The 22,503-nt window shown below is 38.1% G+C and overlaps 1 protein-coding gene across 4 annotated transcripts in view; it reads right to left on the bottom strand.

Annotated features, from left to right (window-relative positions):
* ARHGAP21 (Rho GTPase activating protein 21) overlaps positions 1–22,503 on the bottom strand; it is a 112,413-nt gene that overhangs the window by 71,539 nt on the left and 18,371 nt on the right. Inside the window, exon 1 of one of the 4 annotated variants that reach the window (XM_077173844.1) lies at positions 10,847–10,958. The exons of the other annotated variants lie outside the window; for them this stretch is intronic. Coding sequence (XP_077029959.1) covers positions 10,847–10,930 — 84 coding nt within the window. The 5' untranslated portion in view covers positions 10,931–10,958. Of the gene's footprint in view, positions 1–10,846; positions 10,959–22,503 lie in introns of those variants that run through there. 4 annotated transcript variants of the gene reach the window in all.

Here is a 22,503-nt window from a genome sequence, read left to right as displayed (position 1 = left end):
ACAAAATACATTCTTTAAAAAAGCTAACAAGGAAGAAATAAAAAAGCCTTTTTCTGGCTAAACCTACAGAATATGTAGGAAAAAAGCTTGACTACAAGGCAGCCACATAAAAGATTATACAACCTTTTCTGAGATACATTGTCTACATCTTATTTGGAGCATAGGAAGGCATATAGAGCATACAAAGACTGTATTTTATCTTAGTAAAATAGCAGGATCACTCACACAAGGTGTAAATTGCGTCTTTCTTTCAGTTCTCAAGCTAACAAACCAAAATTTCAAGGGAAATGGGTCACCATGATCATGTACTGAAACAGTCTAAAGATGGAGTGAGGTAATTTCTAATGTATCTTTAAATCAAACTGGAATGCACAAACAACATCTTACACAGAAGTTATTCCCAGCTGAAGAAAAGTAATTACTGACACAAAGTTGACATTAAGTAAATCCATCTTCCAGGTATTCAGAACACAGCCCTCTTCTCAAAACAAATAAATCAGTTCCATCCTTTTTAGCCTCAGGAAATACAATCATTTCTTACTCACTGCAAAGAGACCAGCAGGAAAACTGGAACACAGAAAACCCCAAATCCAAATCATTTTAGGCTTCTGTGTCCAATACCCACTTGTCTAAACTTCTGACTGACTCTTAGGTTTACCAATAAATTGTAATCTTGCCCTGAATAGGTAGGATGACAGAGACAGAAATGCAAGCAGGAAATATAACCTGTCAGTATATATACTGACAGTGTCCTTCCCTCAAAGAAGTGTTCCATCATTTTATGCCCTTGAAAGATAGCTACAGAGTATAATCAACATTGTTCTCCAAAACCACATGGATGGTGAGAAATCAGTCTGCCAAACTGGTGAGATATGAGGAAATCTATAAAAATCCTCAATGTAAGATTGTGGATGGTAATTGACACCATAAAAAAAAGCATCTAGAATCTGCAGAAAGCAAGAGAGGCAAAAAAAAAAAAAAAAAACAAAAAAACCAAAAAACCAAAACAAAACCTGAAAAAAACACCAATTGAATATTTAACAGCTGTACATGCTAGACTTGTTAAAAAACTCTCAGCTGAATTCCAAAGATGAATGCAGCAGTGCATGCATAATACCAAAGCTGTCCCTTCTTTATTAACATCAAAATTAGCGTACAGTTAATTAACAAATTTCCCAAATGTTTCAGTATTTTTAGTGTCAAACTGGAGCATTCATTTTTGCATGCTACTCCAGTGTCACCCGTCACACTGAGCAAGCAACAAAGTTACAAAAAAGAAAAATGTTAAATTTATGTATAGATTTAACCTGATTACAGATAATAAAGAATAAGTATCTGTTCCTTGTTCCTACCAACATGCTCTACCTACTTCAATCCAAAAGTACATCCTTTTTCTTGTCCACCTTTTAGAAATACAAACATTACTTGGGCGTGGCTGAATATAATAAACACCTATCAAAGTGAACTTTGCCAAGCAGAAATAAGTCACTGTAATTTAAAAGTAAATTTCCCTCAATCCAATAATGAGCTGAACTCTCAACATACAACTAAAATGCAATACAGATTCACAGCACAATACATTCAACCTAACAGTATCAACCACATATTTATGTGACTGCTGACATTTACTGTGTGCTGATACACAGAAGTGAAATTAGTTCACTCCACTGAGAAAGTCTTTATCTACAGAGTGACACTTTAGGAGCATTTCCCAAACAGAAAAATCAGGCAGTTTGAGACACAGATGTACTGAAGCACAGAGGAGTTTCCTATCCCAGAACATCTCTAAGTGGGCCACATTTCCCTGTGGTCCATTCCTCTTTGCAGAATGGGCCACAGAGGAATGGATCCCACTCAACAGATCTCTGACTGGTAGCAAGACCCTCAGAGCATAAGACAGAAGCTATCTGTCTCCATCCCAGCCACTTCAGTGCTACATATTTGAGGAAGCTGCAGGAAAGATTTGGTTGCTCAGTGCTGGTAATTGCTGAGCCTGTTTTCAGAAGTTACCAAGAGGAGGCTGCCTCATCATGAAGCACCTGAAACTGGAGATGCAGATGTAAACAAACCCTCAAAGCTCTAAAAGATCAAACAGCTACAGAACCACACTCACCACAAGACAAGATGTGGAGATAAACACAGCCTTAGTCCACACACATAAAACCATCAATAGATAGCATTAACAGAGACAGAAAAAGCTGATCTAGTCAGGGCCCTCACTCTGGGGTCACTGCTGTCTGGTTTTGGAACTGGGGACACAATTCTTCCATGTTCTTTGTGAAGTGGAGGGGGGGGAAAGGGAAGAAAAAAAATCAGAGTTTCCAGAGGAACACTTCAACTCCCAAACTCAGGGAAAGCACCAGCACTCAGAATCACTGGGGTTCCCATTCATCTCTTACCAGGCAAGCATAATGCATGCATGAAGAGCAGAATATTTGCTGAGACACCCCAACACTAACATTTCTCTTGTATTGCAGCTGAGTCGGATGCACTAACTGGGAAGGGCAATAGAGGCAAACAAACTGAAGAATTCAATTACCACTAGAACAAGATGCAAATCCCTTATGGCTACAAGTGGAGACTTTCACTACAATTAATGGTTCAATATCAAACAAGAGGAAAACAGGAACAGATCATTAGCGATCACAATAAGACTAAGGGGAAGACAGGCAATGCCATTCATCCGATTTGCTGCTCACCTGGGTTGGTGAGGTGGAACTCAAGCAGCCACCAACTACAGCAAGGTGGTCTCCATGAGCTGCGCTCCCTCTCTTAGCCCCCTCATGGGTCTTGCAGAGACCCACAGTGAGACAATTCAGAGCAAGGGATGGCAATAAAGATGTAAGCACCCCTTGATGGAGTGACCATGGTCTAGGTATGTCCCTCACAGGAGCTCACCTCTTATCACTTTAACACACCATTATGGCACTAAGCCTGACCAACCTGAATTCAGGCATGTGTTAGGACATCACCCTGGGAGCAAACCTACCTGTCTTTCAGGACTGTGAATCTCACCCAAATGGAATAGAAGCTGGTGTAGTTCAATAACAAATGCAGCGGCTGCTTGCCTGCAGCAGAGGTTAGTGAGGACACCAAACTTTGAAGTGCATCTCAGGACTGAAAACTCTAATTCAATAAAATACATAAATCATATCCTTAAACCAAGACCAGGTAAGGAGAAAGGCAGCTAAGATGGCAATACATAACTACTCTCAGTGCATGAAGTAAGTGGGAAATCTGCGACCTTTCAAAAGCCAAGCATCTGTGCCAGCATGGCAGATGGCTGGGAGGCACAGGGAAGGAAACAAAATTCTGTCAAGCACCATGCAGGCTACAGAGCTGGCTTGGGCTTGGAAGCAGGACAGAGGGGGATACATGTTTCTGTGTACTTTCTGTCTACTTCTGTAGTACTAGCATTGTAGCAAACACAGTCATTCAAAGGAGAAACAGCATTTTCAAGATAAAGGATTTCAGTTCTCATAAAGGTCAAGGCATACACAGAAAACAAACAGTAAAAACCTCCATGTGTGCATGTTATTACTACACAGCTCAAACTTGCCTACTGTACTCTACTGCTCATGAAAGGCGGCTCTGTAAAGCAGTTGGTGCTCATATCAGTCTCACCACAAAACCCAAAAAGCAAAGCTGAAGGCTTTCTACAGCAAGGATGATCTCAAAAATGCCCCCTCCTGGATTAAAAGCAGTAACACCCCAAGTGGTTCTGCCAACTGAGCCTAGCTAGACATACGTGATTGACTGGAAGAAGCTTTCAGCTTCCCAGGCCAGGTGAGTTCAGAAAGAGTTGTTCTACTTTGAAGTAAGGAAAATTACAACTTACTAAGTGGTGCCTAGACTTAAAATAACTTTTTTCTTTTTCTAGGCAGCACAAGCTCTGGTTTTCTCATACAGTAGTTCTGATAGCTGGACCTTTTGAACAATGCTTTAAACTCAAGGTCGCACCAAGTGTAGCATATTTCAATTCATTAATCTACCATATGTCTATTTTAGTTTTATATACATATATACACACAAAATTAAGTATACTGTGTTGTGTGTGTACATATATTTGCTTCTACACATCCAAAAAGTGTACTTATTGACTGAGATTCTTTACAAAGCTAATTAAGTGCACCTCATTTCAGATAATTTATACTGCCACAGAGTAACAGCCCATTTCAAACAACAGCAACAGCACTAAGACACAGAGTAAAAAGTATATAATGAAACACTTCACACACTTCACAAACTATTTTCACGATGCATTTCTGTTTGTACCTTGAATTTTGTTATTCATAACAACATACATGGAGTCCATAATATTAAATTTAGTCAGAAAAACATTAACAACAAAGAGAAATTGAGAGCTTCCTTGTTTTCTTATAGACCCATTAGCAAAAGCCTCCCCTCTTAACAGCTACATCCTTAAACTGGAAAGAAAGGAAACATCTGCAGGGCTGGTAGCTAGCACAACAGCAAAATATCATGTGATCTTAATTTAGCTAAATTGAAAATTTTCCTTTTCTGCTTGTTCTGTCATTGCTTGTTAGGAATAGGAAATTCTCTGTCCTCACCTTACAGTGTAATCTGGAAATATCAGAGACAGGAGACAAAGCATTCTTCTGCTCCTCAGCATTGAAGAAGTGTTTGAGGTTACTCCATGCAAGATACAAGAATCTTCTCAGCAGTATAAAAGAAGTGGTAAGAGCACCTTGCATAGTCACCAGCTGTCAAGGGCCGGCTTACACTGGCTCTTTCAACCTACAGGAATTTTTTTCAGATCCAAGACTATAAGCGGCCCCATGACCCACTCTGCTTCCTACAAATGGGGAGAGGACAATAAGAAACTCCACCTCTGTCCCCAGCTAAGTACACTACTGCAAAAATAGGAATGAGTGTCAATGAAGTTTGTACTCTTTTTGCTTTGAAGAATAACCTGGTCTTCACCAAACACACAAGATACCACACAGTTTCCACTACACTTCCACCACAGTATAAGCACAAATGTATTTACATGTGAAATAGCTTTGCAGAAGCCTTCAAGAAAACCAAAACCACTGCACAATATAAAATCACCAAAATCACCTGCACAGACCCCTTTTCAATAAAATGATGCTCCACACTTGAAACTACTACCAGCCCTGAAACTACCTACAGATTTCCTTCCCTTCATAATGTTTTTCTCCACTGCAGCCAGAGACTATGACTTGAATCAAAAAAATATTAACTCTCCAAGGGACACAGTTAAAATTTACCAAACCACCCAAGAGAACACAGCTTCTTTGTCCCTATGGCAAACCTCTATGTGTACTAGGTTACTCCAGATGCAGCTGCAACACTGAGTAAGAGCTTTACTGCTTTGAAGCTGAGCAGTGGACAGTGCATCCTTATACCTGCTCTCTAATGAATGTAAGCATGAGGCTGACCTTCTCTTACTGAAACTACTGAACTTTGCAACATAAAATATGCTCATTTCTGTTCTAAAAACAAGAAAATGAGGTCATTTAGAGACTAGACACATCATCTGCATAAGTGCATCACTGTACCTGCTGGTAATTCAATACTTGGGATTTTATTTCATGTATACCAGAAAAGTCTCTTGACCGGCCCAAAGCCAAACAGAAGCCTTTGGAGGATAAGGGATTTGATCCCTCAATGTCAAACCTAAACAGTAACCTAAAAAACATGGCTATTGCACATGAGTTGTTATTCCAGAATTTGACTCCATTTGTAGACGATTTACCAAGACATATGGAGGAAGTTTTAAAAACAACTGCATGGATCAAGGCTAAATAACAGCATAGGACTTTTAACACAGAGAACATGGCTCAAAACACAAAAAAGACCAGTGTGTCAAGATTCTTTACCACCCCACATATACAGCTTCCCTCATCAAAAATAACCTCTAAACAGCTCTACGTATGACATGAGATACTCAGTGTTAAAGCTCTCTGATACAGTGACTTCATTAATAAACTCCTGCTAACTCACCACTTAAAAACAATCCTGGTCCTGTGTTTCAAGACATTTAATTTCAACATTTTATATAATGTGCACATCAACACACTCTTATGTTTCAAAGTCCTAAACTTGGAAGTGAAAAGGCTCGTCCATTGTAAAGCAAAATAAAATAAAATTAGCATACCCAGATGTAAAGCCACATATCCAAACACCCAAATTAAATTATGACCGACCTCTAAATTTGTAATCTATTGTGCATATATAACAGAGGGGGAAAAAAAGCAGTCTTTTCAGTGAATAACTTCTTTTTACAAAGATACAATGCACAGGAAAATGCTTAAAAAAGGAGTGTGAAGTCATTAACCTGAAAAAATATATTAAATCTTTATGCCCAGAGATGTGACTAAGAGGATGAAGAAGAGAAAGTTGTCCACAGGATTTTCAGTTTAACTGCAAATCCAAAAGCTTCTGAACATTGACTTATGCCACGATCATATGTGACCTGCATATATTTCCTCACAGTTTGCACTGCGCATGTCAGTAAGAATGGTTGATAGAGGGAACTAAATAAATCTACATTTGTTTCTCTGTCTGGAGGCTGGAGTGGGGAGAGAGAAGGAATCTATTTTAACACAAATCTATTCGCTTATTTAAGAACTACTTGTCTTTGCATGCCTACTATTGTGGTTTGAATTGCTCACTGTTGCCAAATTATTTCCCTGTATTTCTGGACATTACAAAATGTTTCTCCAGCAATGTGAATTTCCACAATGAGTTAAGTCACCAGCTGTTTCATGCAATGATTTTACACTTTTTGCTTAAACTGAAAACAGCACACCCTGCACTGCTACCAAGACAGATTTTTATCATATTGCCTCCCTCCCTCTCTGAGGCAGATGAATAGAAGTAAGAGCACAGTAAGGTAATAAATATCGCATTTCAAAACCATTATCAGCTGCAAATATCTCAGAAGAAATGCAGACACCTTTGTTATTTCATCCTCCAAATAACACATTTGGAAGACTGAAAAGCATTTTTAATGTCACTGGAGATTCTCCAGAGGAAGGGAAATAGCTGCAGTGCAGCAGCTGCTGCAGTACTGCTGCGTTCTGGGGCTCGGATGAAGGTGATGTGAGAGCCCAGCTTGCACTGTAACATCACATTGTCACACACTGCCTGCAATAATGAACTCCAGCTAAAAGGACAGAAATCAGACACCTTAGCTGCCAGGTCAGCACATAACAACAAACCTTCATGTACATCAAAATACTCTTTGATGAGAAGGTTTCTCCAAGACCAACAACTGCAAAGATGAGGCCCACACTGTGCAGTGAAATTTGACCAACTGCAAGTTTACAGAATTTGCAAAATACCCCTGGCTGAAAAACCCAAGATTTAAGTATTTACATGGCTGAAAGAATATTATCATTATTTTTATAGGCTAGGGTGCAGCAGTAAGATCAAAAAAACAAAAACTGATGCAGTTCATCAAAGAACCAATGAGAACAGCACAGGAGAAGATCAGATCTGCTCTCCTCAAACTAACAGAACTCTCTTCAGAGCACAGTGCTGACCTATGCTCTGAACTGGTAAGAAGACAACCTACACTCAATTTGTGGTCTACTGTTTCCTACCTAACACATGAAAGAAAGGCATTTGTGATAAAAGGAAGGAAAAAATCCAAAACCACTTGATCACCTACCATTATATTACCTACCAGTACTTCTTCCAAACATCTGAAGCAGTGGAATTTATTCTTTTAGGCATACTTGTTCTACTACATCTCATCATGGCCATAAGGTCAAATGACATACCAGGCATCTCCAGAGTCTGCTCATGTGCTGGAGGCTCATAAAGGACATCCTTACAAGGACAGAGGGAGTAGCTCCTATTACATCTTACTGAGGATGAGCCTAGTCCATACGTTACTGAGGAAAAATATTATGTAGCTCTTCCATACATTCATTGAGGAGCTCCTCTTGGACCACAGCTAGCATGCTAAGTTATCATTCCAAGATTACAATTCCATAAACACCAGACTATCATATAAAAAAAAATAAGTGCTTCAAGTTTTTAAGGCACTCTCACCCTCTCTCTGTTTTTTCTTCTTTAAGAAAAAAACAACAAAAACTAAGACCAGACTATATTAAAAATAGGATTAATCATCTATGATACTGTGGGGGCAATCTGGATAAATCCAAACATAAATTTCCACCAAGGTAAATTTCCTGTACCAAGGTCCCCCATAAGATACAGACTTTTTACCTGCTACTTGGCTTCACTAATTCTACATCTGCAATCATGCTGGAGCTCTGAATTGCCAGTAAGACTGTCACACTTCAATCTACCCCATGTCCCACAAGACAACTGCCACAGACAACATATTGTCTTGCAAGAAGCAAGACACTTTGGCACTTTTTAATAACTCATTTTAAGAAATATTTTTAACACAGGTAGTGCAGTTCTCCCATGAACAAAAAGTAAACAATGAAAAACTGCAAGCAATCAAGTTTATTATGAGTGAAGGCTTCTGAGTTGTTCTTTAAGGATCACCATGTGATAGTCATCAATTCCATTCAATGTTTGGACTAAAAACTGTAATTCTCTGATGCCAACAGAACTTCACTGATTTACATCATAGAATAATTTTATTTTAAGGGGTTTTGTTTTAGTATGAAACACTGCATATCCTTTGAAAACATTTTAATACACATAACAGTTTGCTGTATCAGAGTGCAAAGGGCAACTGTGCCCAGCCATAGTAACTTTAATTTCACACCATGAAAATACTTTTTCTAAAATTTAAACCACCGTGATAGAAGAAAATATCTCTGCTATTTCATACTTGCTCCAGAGCCAAGGGAGTGGGTGGTGAACAATAAAAACAAAAGAAATCCTTAGAATGACTGCAACCTAATTTGAGATATTATTAGTGACACAAAACTTTAGAGGTGATCCATCTGCTTTCTCACCAGCAGCCTGCTTGGGCATTGTGAGGTGGGAAAGGTGGAGAGCAGCACTCCTGTGTAGAGCAGCATGCACCTCTCCCCAGGCCTGGCAGCTTCCACTTCTGCCACAGCATTTCAGTGCAGAAGGAACAGAGTAGCTGCACTGGAATATCCATCCCATCAACAAACTTCCAGTTTAATTTCAAAGAAAAGTATCAGCAACAGCTCATTAAATTGTATAGTTCACAGAGACTGGACTTCAGTTAAAGTAAACAAAACAACCCCAAACACACATAACTGCATAATCTACTTAATAAAATCTAGCAAGATCAAACAGTTCTGCACCATTACTACCTCAAGCATGCAATTAATTCAGGGTATACTGATCGAAAGCTTGTTTCTTCTTTTCATATTGGTAAGAAACAGCTTTTAGACTATGTGAACCCTGCTCTCCATAGAAGTGAGGTGGTTTTGGTGGGTTTTGTTTGTTTGAGGTTTTTTTGTTTGGTTTTTTGGGGTTTTTTTTATTTGGTTAGAGGGGATTTTTTTTTTTTAAAGGGGAAGTGCTTGCGGTTTGGTTTTGGGGTGAGGGGGTAGTGTTTAGGGTTTTTTTAAAACCTTCCACTTCAATATGATCAAAAAGAAATTCTCTTTTCCATTCCCTCTAGTTATATCAAATGCATTCTAAAACTTTGCAGGACTGCCCACATCCTAAGCCTTTTCTTATTTCGTCTTGATTCCTCTAAAGCATGGGAAGCAATTGTCATACTGCATTTGAATGGACAGGTGAATTCTTATACATATGTAAGCAAATAGATCAAATAGTTGGGCATCTGTAAAAATTAAAAGTTTAGGATAATGTATCATGTTTCCTCTGTTTTTTCAAATTCAACAGAAGATACTTTTTACCTGTCACATTAACTAGAGTACTGGAAAAACCCAGGCACCATCAATCAGGTTAACAAAAGAACTAAACCAATACCCACAAACAAACAAAACCAAACCCCACCATGATCACCTTGCAGTGTATTTCCCCAATTAAGAAGCTTCAGTACAGATGTGACATAATGGGGTTGTAGGCATTTTTAAAAGGCAGATTATTTCAAAGGACCTCTATGCATAGTAGAAAAAAATTCTGAATCACCCATGTCTAGTAACTGTACTGAAACTGCAACTTTATAAGGATTGCTTACCTTCACCTTGCACCAAATAAAAAAATAAATAAATTTTCTTCGGTGACTGGCTGAATGCTATATGAGAAATACAGATAATATCTAGAGTAACTTTAAAGCAGTACTACAACTGCATACACTATTAAAAAAGGCTTTAGTAATTGCATTTTTATAACATTTTCATTCAGAATCCAGGCAATTTTGTTTGTTTGGCTTTTTTCCCCTCCGATTCTACAGCAGTGAATAAGAAGTATATCAGTCCATATTAAAAACTGAATAGCATCCTCTGATTTATTTAATCCTGTATATTAAAAGAAAAAAAAGAGTAACAACCTCCCCCTCACACTTATTTTAATCCTGTTCATGATCAAGTATTTTGAAATAGCCAAGATGCTCAGTCTTTTTAAAGCAAGAAAACAAATCACTTTTATATTTATTAACAACTTAGTTTGTCTTGGCATATCTCCCCCTTCCTGAATGTGATATTTACCTTTTTGTGCAATTCATTAAACAAAATTTCTCAAAGTATAAGACTCTAAAGAGAACAAGGTAAAGTATTTAAAGTGTTAAAAAAAGCAATTATATAGTCAAACCATGTTTTGTATGCTTACTAACTCTAGAAAACTCCTCAGTAAATAGCAGCATTTCTAACAGTTCACCCTCAGTAAGACTGGGGGTGGGGAGAAGAGATCAGCCGGAGCCTTTTTGTTCTCCCATTATACTAAATTACATAATCATCTTGTATGCAAGGATAAGCAAACTACAAACCTGATCACTCCATGCACAGTACAGGTTACATATGAAGCTCCAGTTGTGATTGATCACGCAGTCCAAAATCCTGAACTGGGCCATGGCTGTGGTGCACAGTGCTGCTGTGCTCTGACTCAGCTTTTGTCCGGGTGATCCTCGAGGATATGAGAGCTATGCAGCAACGGCATTCAGGAACAAGGACTTTCCTTCCTGTTCAGTCTCCCTTCCCACCCTAACTATGTGTCAAGTCAACAAGATAAATTGACAGAATTGCGTAACATTCTTCAAAATAATACTTCCGAAGCTGACAAATTATGCATTCTTGGGAATATATGGGAAATAGGAACATCCTAAGAAACCACACTAAAGCAAACAAAGGCACTCTCAAACTGCACTTATTCTTTTCCCTACTCCTTTCATTTCTGCTCCTGCTGAAATCACTCTAAAAATAAACAATTTGGTGTCATAATTCACATCATATGAATCTTAAAACTTCCTTAGGCATGGTTGTGATGATGGCTCCCCATACTGTACATGAGATTCAAAAGCTTAGGATGCCTCTTTTAGAACAGCACAATACAAGCAACTTTTCAAAGTTAGGAGAACATCCTAACTAACAGTGTTCATAAAAATTATACAGGTTTATCTACTTTGGACTCTTAAAAAGCAGACTTCTCTTTAAACCTGTAAAAGTGCTGTTAGTGTTGCACAGATATGCTGGCAGCCTTCTGTAATTAAGGATGACAATCAGATGAGGGCTGCAACACCAGAGGGATCCTGAGAAACTGAAGAAATACTGGAAAAGTTCCTTCCTTCCTTCATGTATTCCTTTTTTGCAATCTGTAAACAACAATCCTATCTTAGCATGAACCTCACTTACTGCATCTTGACTGCTTACCTAATATTCCCATTCTAAAGTGAGATTCAGAAAGAGGAAATGTGTTTCTGCAGAAAAAAACACATTTTATCTGGTGACTATGGATAAAACTGTAGACTAGTTACAGAACCAACCTAGAATAACCTGCAGTTTAAATGATACAATTATCTAACAACATCCATGAGATGCAAGAGACAGAAAAGTATTGGGAAAAGATGGAGGAAAGCCTACAGGAACAAGTGGCCAATTGACCCTTGGTTCAGTAATAGCCAAATGACTGAAAAGTATTTCAAATGGCAAAGAAAATGTGTGCTATAAAAGCAGCCTGGAAATAAACAAACTCCTACGTGAGAGTAAAACAAATGGTGTGGCCAAAGAGCAGCTCTCACTTTGAGACAGTTATACAAATAAGGCCTCATTTGTTTTAACCAAACTAAATTAAAAAATCTTGTTCCAATTTCTCATCCAAAGGACCCTGGAAATTATTGCCAGAGTCTAAGCCAACCTCTTCCCTTCTTGCCAATGTGAATAGTCTGAAAACTTCCAAGACACTGTTGTGCACAAAAAAAAAAATCTATTCTGGTTCATTTTAAGAGAGATATGGCAGGAGATCCTCTATTACCTTTACAACACCTAATTGTGCAAATGGGAGAACAGCAACACAGCACAAAATTAATGTGTTCACAAGTGAAAAAAAAAAAATAGAACAATAACATCTCCAGTTAGATGGTCTGTACTGAAGCAGGGCTGACATGACATGTGGTAGAAGAAATGTCCTGCTTAGCAACTATTACTAGGTGGAACACATACACTTCCTCACAAGAGACACCATTAACTATCCAAGCTTGAGAAATCTTGGAGAGCATGTCTGGGAAGGTTTTACAGAGCAGGGGGTTACTGCAGAGATGCCAGAGCAGACTGAGGCAGTGAAGTCCCCAGGACAGCAATGCTGGAATGAGGAAGGACCTGGCACCCTGCAGGACTGGCAGCAGGGATGCTGGCAGAGCGTGTGGGGCAGCCTACACATGGCTGGAAATGCAGCCAGCTGCACATTTGTTGGACTGTGGAAAAATGCTGTCACCAACTAAATAAGGCAGAGGGAAGAGGGAAAGTAGATCTGAAAAATTAAGAGAAGACTGCTGCTCTATACTAGAATCAACATCAACCAAGACCTTCTTAAAAAGTATTTTAGTACAATTTTGCAGTGATTGGTTTTACTATCAATTATCTACTTTTAGATTCATCAAATATCACTCCATATTTATTTCCTATGAAGCACTCAACTTCCTAATAAGCACTCAACCTGTATATTGTATTAGGAATCTCCTACTGTACAGTATGTTGTTATTTTTAAAACAGCAGTTACATCTCAATCAAATTTGTGTAACTCCTTCCATAAAGTCAGCAGCCATTATTTACCCTTTACCTTTCACTCATCTTCAAATCCGTTTTAAGGAAATCCTAAATCTATTTTTATCTCCTACAATCTGGACAGTGCTTATACACCATTGCAGTTTATGCAAAAGTGTCTAAATACAGCAGATAAGCCCATAAATAGCAATACAGAGCAGTAAGAGATCACTTTCAGAAACAATCAGTTTCTGCCAAAGGTTAGTATCCAAATACCTGTAAATTCCAGTGGGCACAAGAATGGCCTGAGGCAAGTTGTTTCAAGCTTGAGTCTTTACTAAGGTGTCTCAGGTAAAAGGAATTCACAAACTGCAGCAAGAGCAGCACCTTCAACAGTAAATTGCAGTTATTGCTTAAAATGGACTGTCTCAATATTCTTCTCCAAGTCAGCCTTTATACTTGTAAATTTGAATCTGCTGTTACTGAAAACTGTTCCTGATCATCATCAGCCAGATTGACAATGCCCTCATTTACAAGAGATAAATCTCCTTCCTGGCATGATGTTAAATCAAATTCCACTAATTCAGCACTCCCCTGTTGTAACCTTATTTTCTTTACTGTTAACATGTTTTTTCAGAGACCATTTTTACTTCTCCTGAGCATAGTTACTATGTATGAAACTTCCTTAAAAAAGGCATCAAATCAAGAGAGGTCTTCTTCCCGTTTTGCCTTCTACATTCATTTTACCAACCCATTTCTTTAAAAAGTTTAATGCAGAAGTAAAACTGAAGTAATTTTTGTTGTAAGCAATTAAGTTTTTTAAAGTTTTGCTCAAAATAAAAAAGGAATGCTTGCACACTGGATTTTCAATTTGGAGGTCAACAGAGCATTTAAAGATACACCCACAGCATAACTAGAGAATGAGAGATGACATAACTCAACATTAGAAGGCACCAAAGGACTCACTTCCAGAGACAATCTGAGTCCAGCACTCCATTGCCCAGAGAGCTCCTTATCATACACTTGACTGAAAAAAAATCCAGGTTTAAGTTCTACCACTGGGCAGCTTTTCGCCTCTTTAAATAATGAAGGGGCCACTTAGAATTGCAAGAACATAATGAAGTTGAACCTCAATTATGCAATTTATTAAATTAAAAAAGTCAAGACTCTCACATCTGTTGTGAAATCCAGTGTTCTCTCCTGCTCTTAAAAGCCAAGTTTAAGATCTCAATATTTTGAGGTAACTAAACTAAAACCAGCTCAGAAACAACTTCCTCAACTCTTTCACAACTCTCCATCTTCGTATGCAGATTCTAGAAGGTTAAAAAGGAACAGTAGAAAAGAGGTACAATTTCCCTAAAATTGTGCCCTTCAAGTATCTAGACTTTTCTCTCAAAACTGCAGTGAGCTTTCTGAAACAGGAACAGCTCATATTCACAGAAAGGAAGGGCTTCCATTTCCCTAAAACTCCACATACTTTTTCTACATGAGTAAATACACAAACCACACACAAGGGTCAGCACATCAGCAGCACACAGTGAAGTGTGTACCAGAAAGATGCTGTTCAGATCTTGCAACAATTCTTTGAAAGGGCAAATCCTTTACTAACAAAGTGCAGACTGACAGTGATGATGGTGAAGCTCTGGTGGAAAAGTGGGGGGGTTTTAGCAAATGAAATTGAGAAGTGCACAGTAACAAAAAAGGAAAAATGTGTCTGAAGAAAAGGTGTTTTCATTGCTCAGGTCACAAAGACTGACAAGGAAAAAAGTTCCTACAAACCAAGTCAACAGCAGGAAGAAGTTGAAATATGTTTCCATTCTGAGTTCTTTCCTATCATTGAAATTGTTAAAAAAAAATCTGTGAACATTAAAAAAAAAAGGAAGAAAAAGTAAATACAAAAACCATCTCTCTCCATACTTTCCATAGTGGAAAAAAATATCTGGAGTGTTTCCTTCCCTCTGTAATGACTCCTTTTTAAGATGCAACACGGTTCATAGAATTAGAAACACAAGAGAACCTTGGGGGGTGGGGGGGAAATGCAGGGTACAAAGGGTGGCACAGTACCATTTCAGGCTGTTTAACACATGCATACCAGTCTGCTACAATTCTACTGGTATTTTAGTCCAAAACCTGAGAATCTAAGGGAGTACACAAGACATATCACTTTTCCTTCAGAAACTAAGGGCAAAAGAACATAACAGATTAGCATAACTGTCATTCTTCTTCTGCATAAATGCAGCTTGTATTTTACCATTGTATAAGCTCATTAGATGAATTCAACAATGTATTTTATAATGCATTTTGTAAGCACATCAAACAAATTCACAATATCTACATCACATAAAGAGAGTTGTTCTAGTAATTGTTTTAAAAACTCATGCAGCAAGGTACTCATGAATTTGGCTGCCTAATTCTCCTAAAATTCTCCTGCACCCACTCTCAAGACAACTTCACCATCATATTTGCTTCCAAGAAGGACATGCAATAGCAGGATTGATCTGTCAAGTGTCAGTTTGAGTCATAACATAGAAAAGTCCTTTTCTCTTGAGCAATCAGTTCAGCAGTTAAGCTCAAGTAATGCCCACTTCCTTGGATTTTAGCCATAGTCATTTTCAGTAGCCTAGTCCTGTGTTTCCTTTCTTTAACCAACTTCTAGCATTTCCTTTTCTTTATCTGACATATTCAGCTACAGACCCTCTGTTTCAGTGAACAATCAACATGCAAACAAAACCTGACTTTTTATTAGCTTTAGCTATAGGAAAGTATCATTTTGCATGTTATCCCATAAAAATGAATATACTCAAATATACTTTGATTCCTCAAACTGCACTCCATAAAGCAGCTGGCAATCTTTAGAAACTGGAAGCAAGCTTCTAACACTGTTCTATTTAAGAAATGCACAGCCAAGTTTAGTGAGGACTGAGTAAGAAATAAAAGCCATATGTACTCTCATGCAAAGTATACTTCTGTCACACCATTAAGCACTTGGTAACATTTACAGTGTTAACAAGACCAAGCCCCTGAGAATATGTAAGTTTACTGAAGCTATCATCACTGCTACCTACAAGCTCAATGTCTCTCAAGAGCAGATCACCTGTTTTCCACCTGCAATTTCCTGGATGGCAAATGTACTGCTCCTGTGGGAAATTCCTGCTTGTTTAATCCAGTGTCCACCCAACTACACTGGTTTCAGTGTCCACTTGCTCTCACTGTCTTTAGTTTTTATGTCAGCAGAGGATTAAAACAGCAAAATCTAGGAAAAATTTTACAAAAGTCTATTTGTCAAATACATTTTAGATCACATTAGTACTATTCAACCTGGTTATTTTACATCATTTCCAATCTAAGACAAAATGCAATGTGACTTTAATTTGAAATGTCTCTATATGGCAATTTTTCATGTCCAATCAAAACATGGAAAGAAAATATTGCAATGCTTATTCCTACCATAATGCATACCCACCACCATGTATTTGTCCCCATGAAAACACTAACTGTAAGATACATTACAGTTGCTTCTAGGTTACATCTGAATCTCTATCTCTATAAGACAGTGTTCACACCAGCAATGATGCAGCCATGATCAGGTTAGCAAGTAGCAAGTAGGTAGGTCTTCCTCTTTTTTTTTTTTTTTTTTTTTTACCCCCAGGAATGATGGTAAAAGCATCTAAATTGAATCACATCAAATGTAATGGCTTTGGTATCAATGACACACATTTTCTTTTACGGAAGGCTTTTCACTTACAGTATTAGTGATCCTATCTGAACACACATGGGTTCACAACTGGCTTGAGCACCACCACAGGAAGAATTCTAACAGGGACTTCCTGCTGTCTTTCCATTCTTCACTACACTGCAGTGCCATGCCATCAGCTCGGCCATTTTCTGATCCCAGCACAAAGCCAGACCTAAGTTACTTGCCAGCTTAAGACAGGGCTTCAGAACCCTAAAATTTCCACTGTAATAAAAGAGAATCCCTACATACATTAATCCCTATAGAAACACACAGGAAAACACACTATTACCTTTATTGATTACAGAGAAAATCCTTTCAATTTATTGGGACATTTATTTAGATAGCAAATCTATTATAATATATTTAACTCTTCTCAACAATCTAGCAGTCTCAAATACAAGGCTAGGATAAAACTAATCAACAATTGTGACCACGCTTGAAGCACCTTCACTTCCAGCCCAATACCCTCTTATTGAGACCAGGGGTGCTCAGAAGGCTGAACTGTTTGTGCACAGAGAACCGCCGGCCTGAAAGACAATCCCAGAAAGCAACACCCATGTCACACCAGACACAGTGCCAGCCTGATCACAACACACACATATCCCTGCCTTCTCTGCGTTCAGACTGTAAGAAGAGAACCAGAAGTAAAAAATATTACTGTTGGTAAACACAAGAACTATTGAAATATTACAACATTTTCAATAAAATCCTCCTATTTCTGTTAGAATGGTATGTTCTCAGTACTTGACTACATGGTCTACTTCAAAGCACAACTCTGATACACAGAGAATAACAGCAGAATTGGCCTTCAACACCAAGTACAAATTTTGAAGTTAACATACCCTCACCTAACTGGCAATCAGAACAGCTGAGTTCTTCCTGAAGCCAGCTAAAATGAGAAAAATAAAATCTTCATTAAAATAAAATCATTAGAGCACGTGTGAAAGAATGTGAGTTTATCAGCTAGCAAAATAATCACATTTGCTTCCTCTCCCTTCCTTTTCTCTCAGCTAGAAGGCAGTCCACCAGTGAAATAAGAAAGGGAGTGCACTGAGCTCTCAGTCAGAAACATAAGCTCCAGTTTCAGAAAGCAGAAGTCTAATCTCAACTACAACAAAAAAATTCTGAACATTTCTTTCACTTAACTAGTTCACTGACTGAACTGAAAACCAAAAAACAAACCCAGAAAATCAGTTTGGGCATGCTGGAAAACATATAAAATAGTATTATTTATGTTTTTTTCACAGAACATCCTTATTTTGCTATTCTTAACATACAAGGTTGGGGTTTGGTTTTTTTCCCATGAATAACAAAAATATGTTTTTATTAAATTATAACTTACCCTTAGAGATTGGATATCTCTATAGTGATAAACCATCTGCACTATCAGAGTCAAAACACTTCAAACTCAGCACTAGTTTTTCAAGGTGTTAGACTTCAGAATGACAATTTTAGAATTGCTCTCCCAAAATTCAAGTAATGATCAGTCATTGTACATGTGTTCTAAAAACCCTAAAAAAAAAACTTGTAAGTGAACATTACACTCCTTACTACCTTCCTGTAGGTCTCCCACAGAGTAAGAACCCTAAGCTGCCAGAGCAAACCTTTTTAAAGCTGCTGCACCCCAGCTGGCGAGGCCCCTGATGCTGAACACTCTCCTTGGCCACCTCACCTCCACACCAACAGAGATCTCAAAGTAACCTTCAGAGGAGCCTTTCCAAAAGCCTTTCTCCTTTCCCCACCTGTGGCCTCAAATGTAAAGCTTGAGTCGAACTCCCACTCTGTTAGAGTTACACAAATGCTACAGAGGAAGGTGCCATGTAGAAACATTATTTACAATGAGTTACTCAGTGCAGTCTCAAGTCCTCTGCCAGCACATTTTTTCCTGCAGATGCATGGGCAGGGGACATAGACTCTAAGATATTGGATTACTAATGAGCAACATTTTTCACACCCACACCTCTACTTTCCTTTTGTAAAGTGTAAATATACCAGCTAACATATGCTACAAATAAAGCTACTCTGGGCTAGGCTTTCAAATCTGTCAGGCAACTTGTATTGATTACAGACAACATAATGCAGTACAGAGTCCTGTCAAACTCAAGATACAGAACCCAGCAGAGAAACAAGTATCACCACTTGTCACTCCCAAGAGAAGGAGAGTTAAATAAAAACAGCTTGTTAACTAATACGGCTTGGTGACTTATGCCTAGCTTTCTCTTCTGACTGTCCCCAAATTTTGAACTTGCACAGTGCCAGAGGCTTGTCTAGAACTTGATGAAGCTTTCATTCACTTGAATGAAGATGAGGTACATCAAAAAAACAACAAAATCAAACACCCCTGTTCCCTGTACTAAAAAAAATTTCAGTTTAGACCCCATAACGATGCTTCCATATGCTAAACACTGGTCTTTTTTTAAAAAACCTCAGAGGTTGATCTCTATGATATCTAGTAATCTCTCAAGGCAATTTACATAACTGGAAGAGATTCAAAAATTCAGATATTCCTTCAGTTTTTCCATAATTTTTTCTATTAGGAACAAGCCCAGTTTTGCATGAACAGTGTTATCAGATCAGTCATGTGACACAATCTGAAACTAACTTTCATGGCTTCCATTCTTTTTTGTTTATAAAATATATGGACTTGATCAAAGCTTTTCCCCAACATTGTGCAAATTTCCATCTCTTCTCAAAAGTCTTCATTCATCCAAAGGTAGATTTACTTGGAAGAAAATACCCTTTAAAAGAAGTTAGCAAATTTTCCAGGGAGCTTTGGAATTCTAAGAAGGCTTAAGGTTTATTTTAGAAACAAATTAAACATATCAAGTTGCTACATGAGTAGTAGAACTGACTTCGGTCTCATACATCTTGTAACTCCCCCTCATCTTCTTTGGTCCTGCCAGATCCCCTGTAAAGGAAAGAATGGCTTTTTGGCAGTCCCACATGTGCTGGCTGGCCACAACAGCTCCCCCACCTCACCTGCAGTGCAAGGCATTAACCAGGGCTTCGCTTCCTCTACCTGCTGAGTGACTCTGAATTTCCAGGCACTTCATTATCTCTGAGACCATCTTCCTGCCTTGAAATTTGACCAAAATTGGCCAGGGATCTTCAAGAGCAACTGCAGAGCAACCAACACATGGGCAGACTGATGCCATGAGCAAAAGAAATCAGATTCAAGAATTTTTACTTTTTTGCTCCATTACACCACTTGCTTCTGACACTATCTTTTGCCTGAAGAAAACAAGCCTTGCATTTTCACCTGTAGTGCCTTCTGCTACTTCAGCATGCAATTATCCTACAGAAATACAGATATTGTGATCTTTTCATCAAAAGTAAAAGAAGAAACTTGCAGAATCGTAAGCTAGCACTTTTAATACATTTAGATCTTATAATGTGTATATACATCCTTTAGGAAAAAATATAACTGAAAATTAAGGAATCAGAAATATTCTTGGCAAAAAATCATGAGTATAGGTGGAACAAGAAACTCTTTTTTTTCTGATCAACAAACATTTTCCAATAGATTGAACTGGACTTTCCTCATTTTTTGTATGTCTGTAGAGCTAAAGATAATTGTTTTCTAGGGAGCAAGAATTCAAATTCAGAAAACACGGGCAGAGCAAAGGTAGTGTTGCACTTCTTTTAACAGGTTATAGTTCCAGGTCTAAGCATCTAGTTAGGAAATTCAAAACAGTGAAGTACAGACCAGGTAGATGCTAACAGCAGCATTACGTTGAAGAAAGGAGTACATTTGAAATCCCAGGGTGTTTTACAGTTCAGACAACATAATGTATTTGCAGATGCAATGTGAAAAATTACTATGTAAAATTACTACAATGCATGTGTAAATGATCCAAGGTGCAGAGAAGCCAAGTGTCTGAATTCTTCTGTATGTAACAGGCAAATGAGCTGTGGCACAAAAGAGACTTGACACAATACTTAATAATTCTTTCATACAATGGAATTTAAAACCTTTTTATTTCTTAACCACAGGATAAAAGGAACTTATATGACAAAAACACACAGTATGCAAAACACTACTGTAGCACTGGCAAAGACCTGCTTTTCGTCAACTAGCAGCACTGCCCCATTACATTTACAGAGGAAGTCAATAGCTTCACCCTCTGGCCTCAACATTTCAATTACACTGTGAACCCAGGGTAATTTTTACTGCTTACCACTAAAGGGAAATACACTGATTGCAAAAAACCACAGAACTCAACACACGTAGCTCTGTGGGGATGGTATCTAAGTAGATCTTAGTAATGATGTGTCGCTTAGAATTACAGTCTTAAACCTCACTATGCTGGTGGCACAATTCATCATTCCAACACTCTTAGAAAAGTCAGATATCCTCTGAAAGGTTAAGACAAGGAGAATGTTTGCTTCCCTAAATGCAGGAAGCATCTTAAAAACCAGAAGTTTGCTCATATTAGCACATTACCATTCATCAGCACAAAAAGTCCAACTAATACTAAGTTCCACTTTCCAAATGATCTCTCAAGCATACATGACATTTCTAGAGATGATGGGTTTGGCCAGCCTGACAGCTTACTGCTTGCCCCTTCAGTGAACCACTTCAGCCAGAGACTACTAAGAATGCCACCAGAAGTGCAGCCTGGCCTCGGAGGAGATTGGAGAAAAATTTTCTATCTAAGAACTAGAAGGAACTGGTTTCTGAGAAATACCATCTTTACTCAATTCATAACAGAAAACCAATAAATAAAAAGCCTCACCTGGAGCTACTTCTAGAAGGAAGGACTTATTCTCATTTAGTCAGTAGGGAGTGGAGATACAGTCCCCTAAATTTCTAAACCAATAAAATAACTTTGTTTTCCTTTCAGCTTTTTATAGAGGAGAAAGCTGTGCAAAATCTTTTTTTTTTAAGCTTGAAAATATTTTGGGGTGTTTGCTATTAATGAAAAGGTACAAGCAGAGCCACACCAAAACTCTGGCCAATAGGGTTCCATCCCACCAAGTCAAGAGCTACTCCCAAGCCTATCTCCAACCCTGCACACAAATAGTCACATAACTAATGTTATTTAGAGATCAGTAATAACATCCATTGATCTCACTAATAAATAAAGACCAAGCAAGGTGGCTGTGGTACAATGGCCTAAATCCTACCTCCACCATTTCCTTCAGATTTATCACTCTTAGAGATCCATCTTTTCTACTCCTTATTCCCAAGACCTTGACAGAGAATTAATTACACTGAGAAGTTAAAGCACAATGAAAGGGTTTCCAAGAACTGAGTTTAAAACACAATTCCCCAAGGTAAGGATAAAGAAAGAAAGAAAACTCTAGAAAGCAAATTTGTACCTTCATTTTTCCTGAGCGCTGAACCTGAAAAAGCTGTTAATACAGGAAACACATAGAGAAAACAGTCCTAACAAAGTCAACCTGATTCCCATATTCTTCACCGAAATTTCATCCTGCGAAGTTAGGCAATAAAGAGGAACTGTAAATTTGCCCTAATAATCACCCTAGTAAAAACTCATGCTGGATGATGAAAAGCCACATCCTCTACAGTCATCTCATTGAAGTTCTTGAGACAGGCTTAAAACCAAGATCCATCATTTGCTTGTTTTTTTCTTATACCTAAAACACCTTTATCACTAAAACAGACTAGTCCAAAATAACACAATTTCACTGAGCTTTAGTTTATACTGAAAATATAATCTTTATGAGGCATTATACAGGTGGTACTCA

This window comes from Agelaius phoeniceus, chromosome 1 (genome assembly GCF_051311805.1).
Source record: "Agelaius phoeniceus isolate bAgePho1 chromosome 1, bAgePho1.hap1, whole genome shotgun sequence".
NCBI classification, from domain to species: Eukaryota; Metazoa; Chordata; class Aves; order Passeriformes; family Icteridae; genus Agelaius; species Agelaius phoeniceus.
Note: the sequence above shows the minus strand (reverse complement) of the source record. Positions and strands in the feature narration are given on the sequence as shown.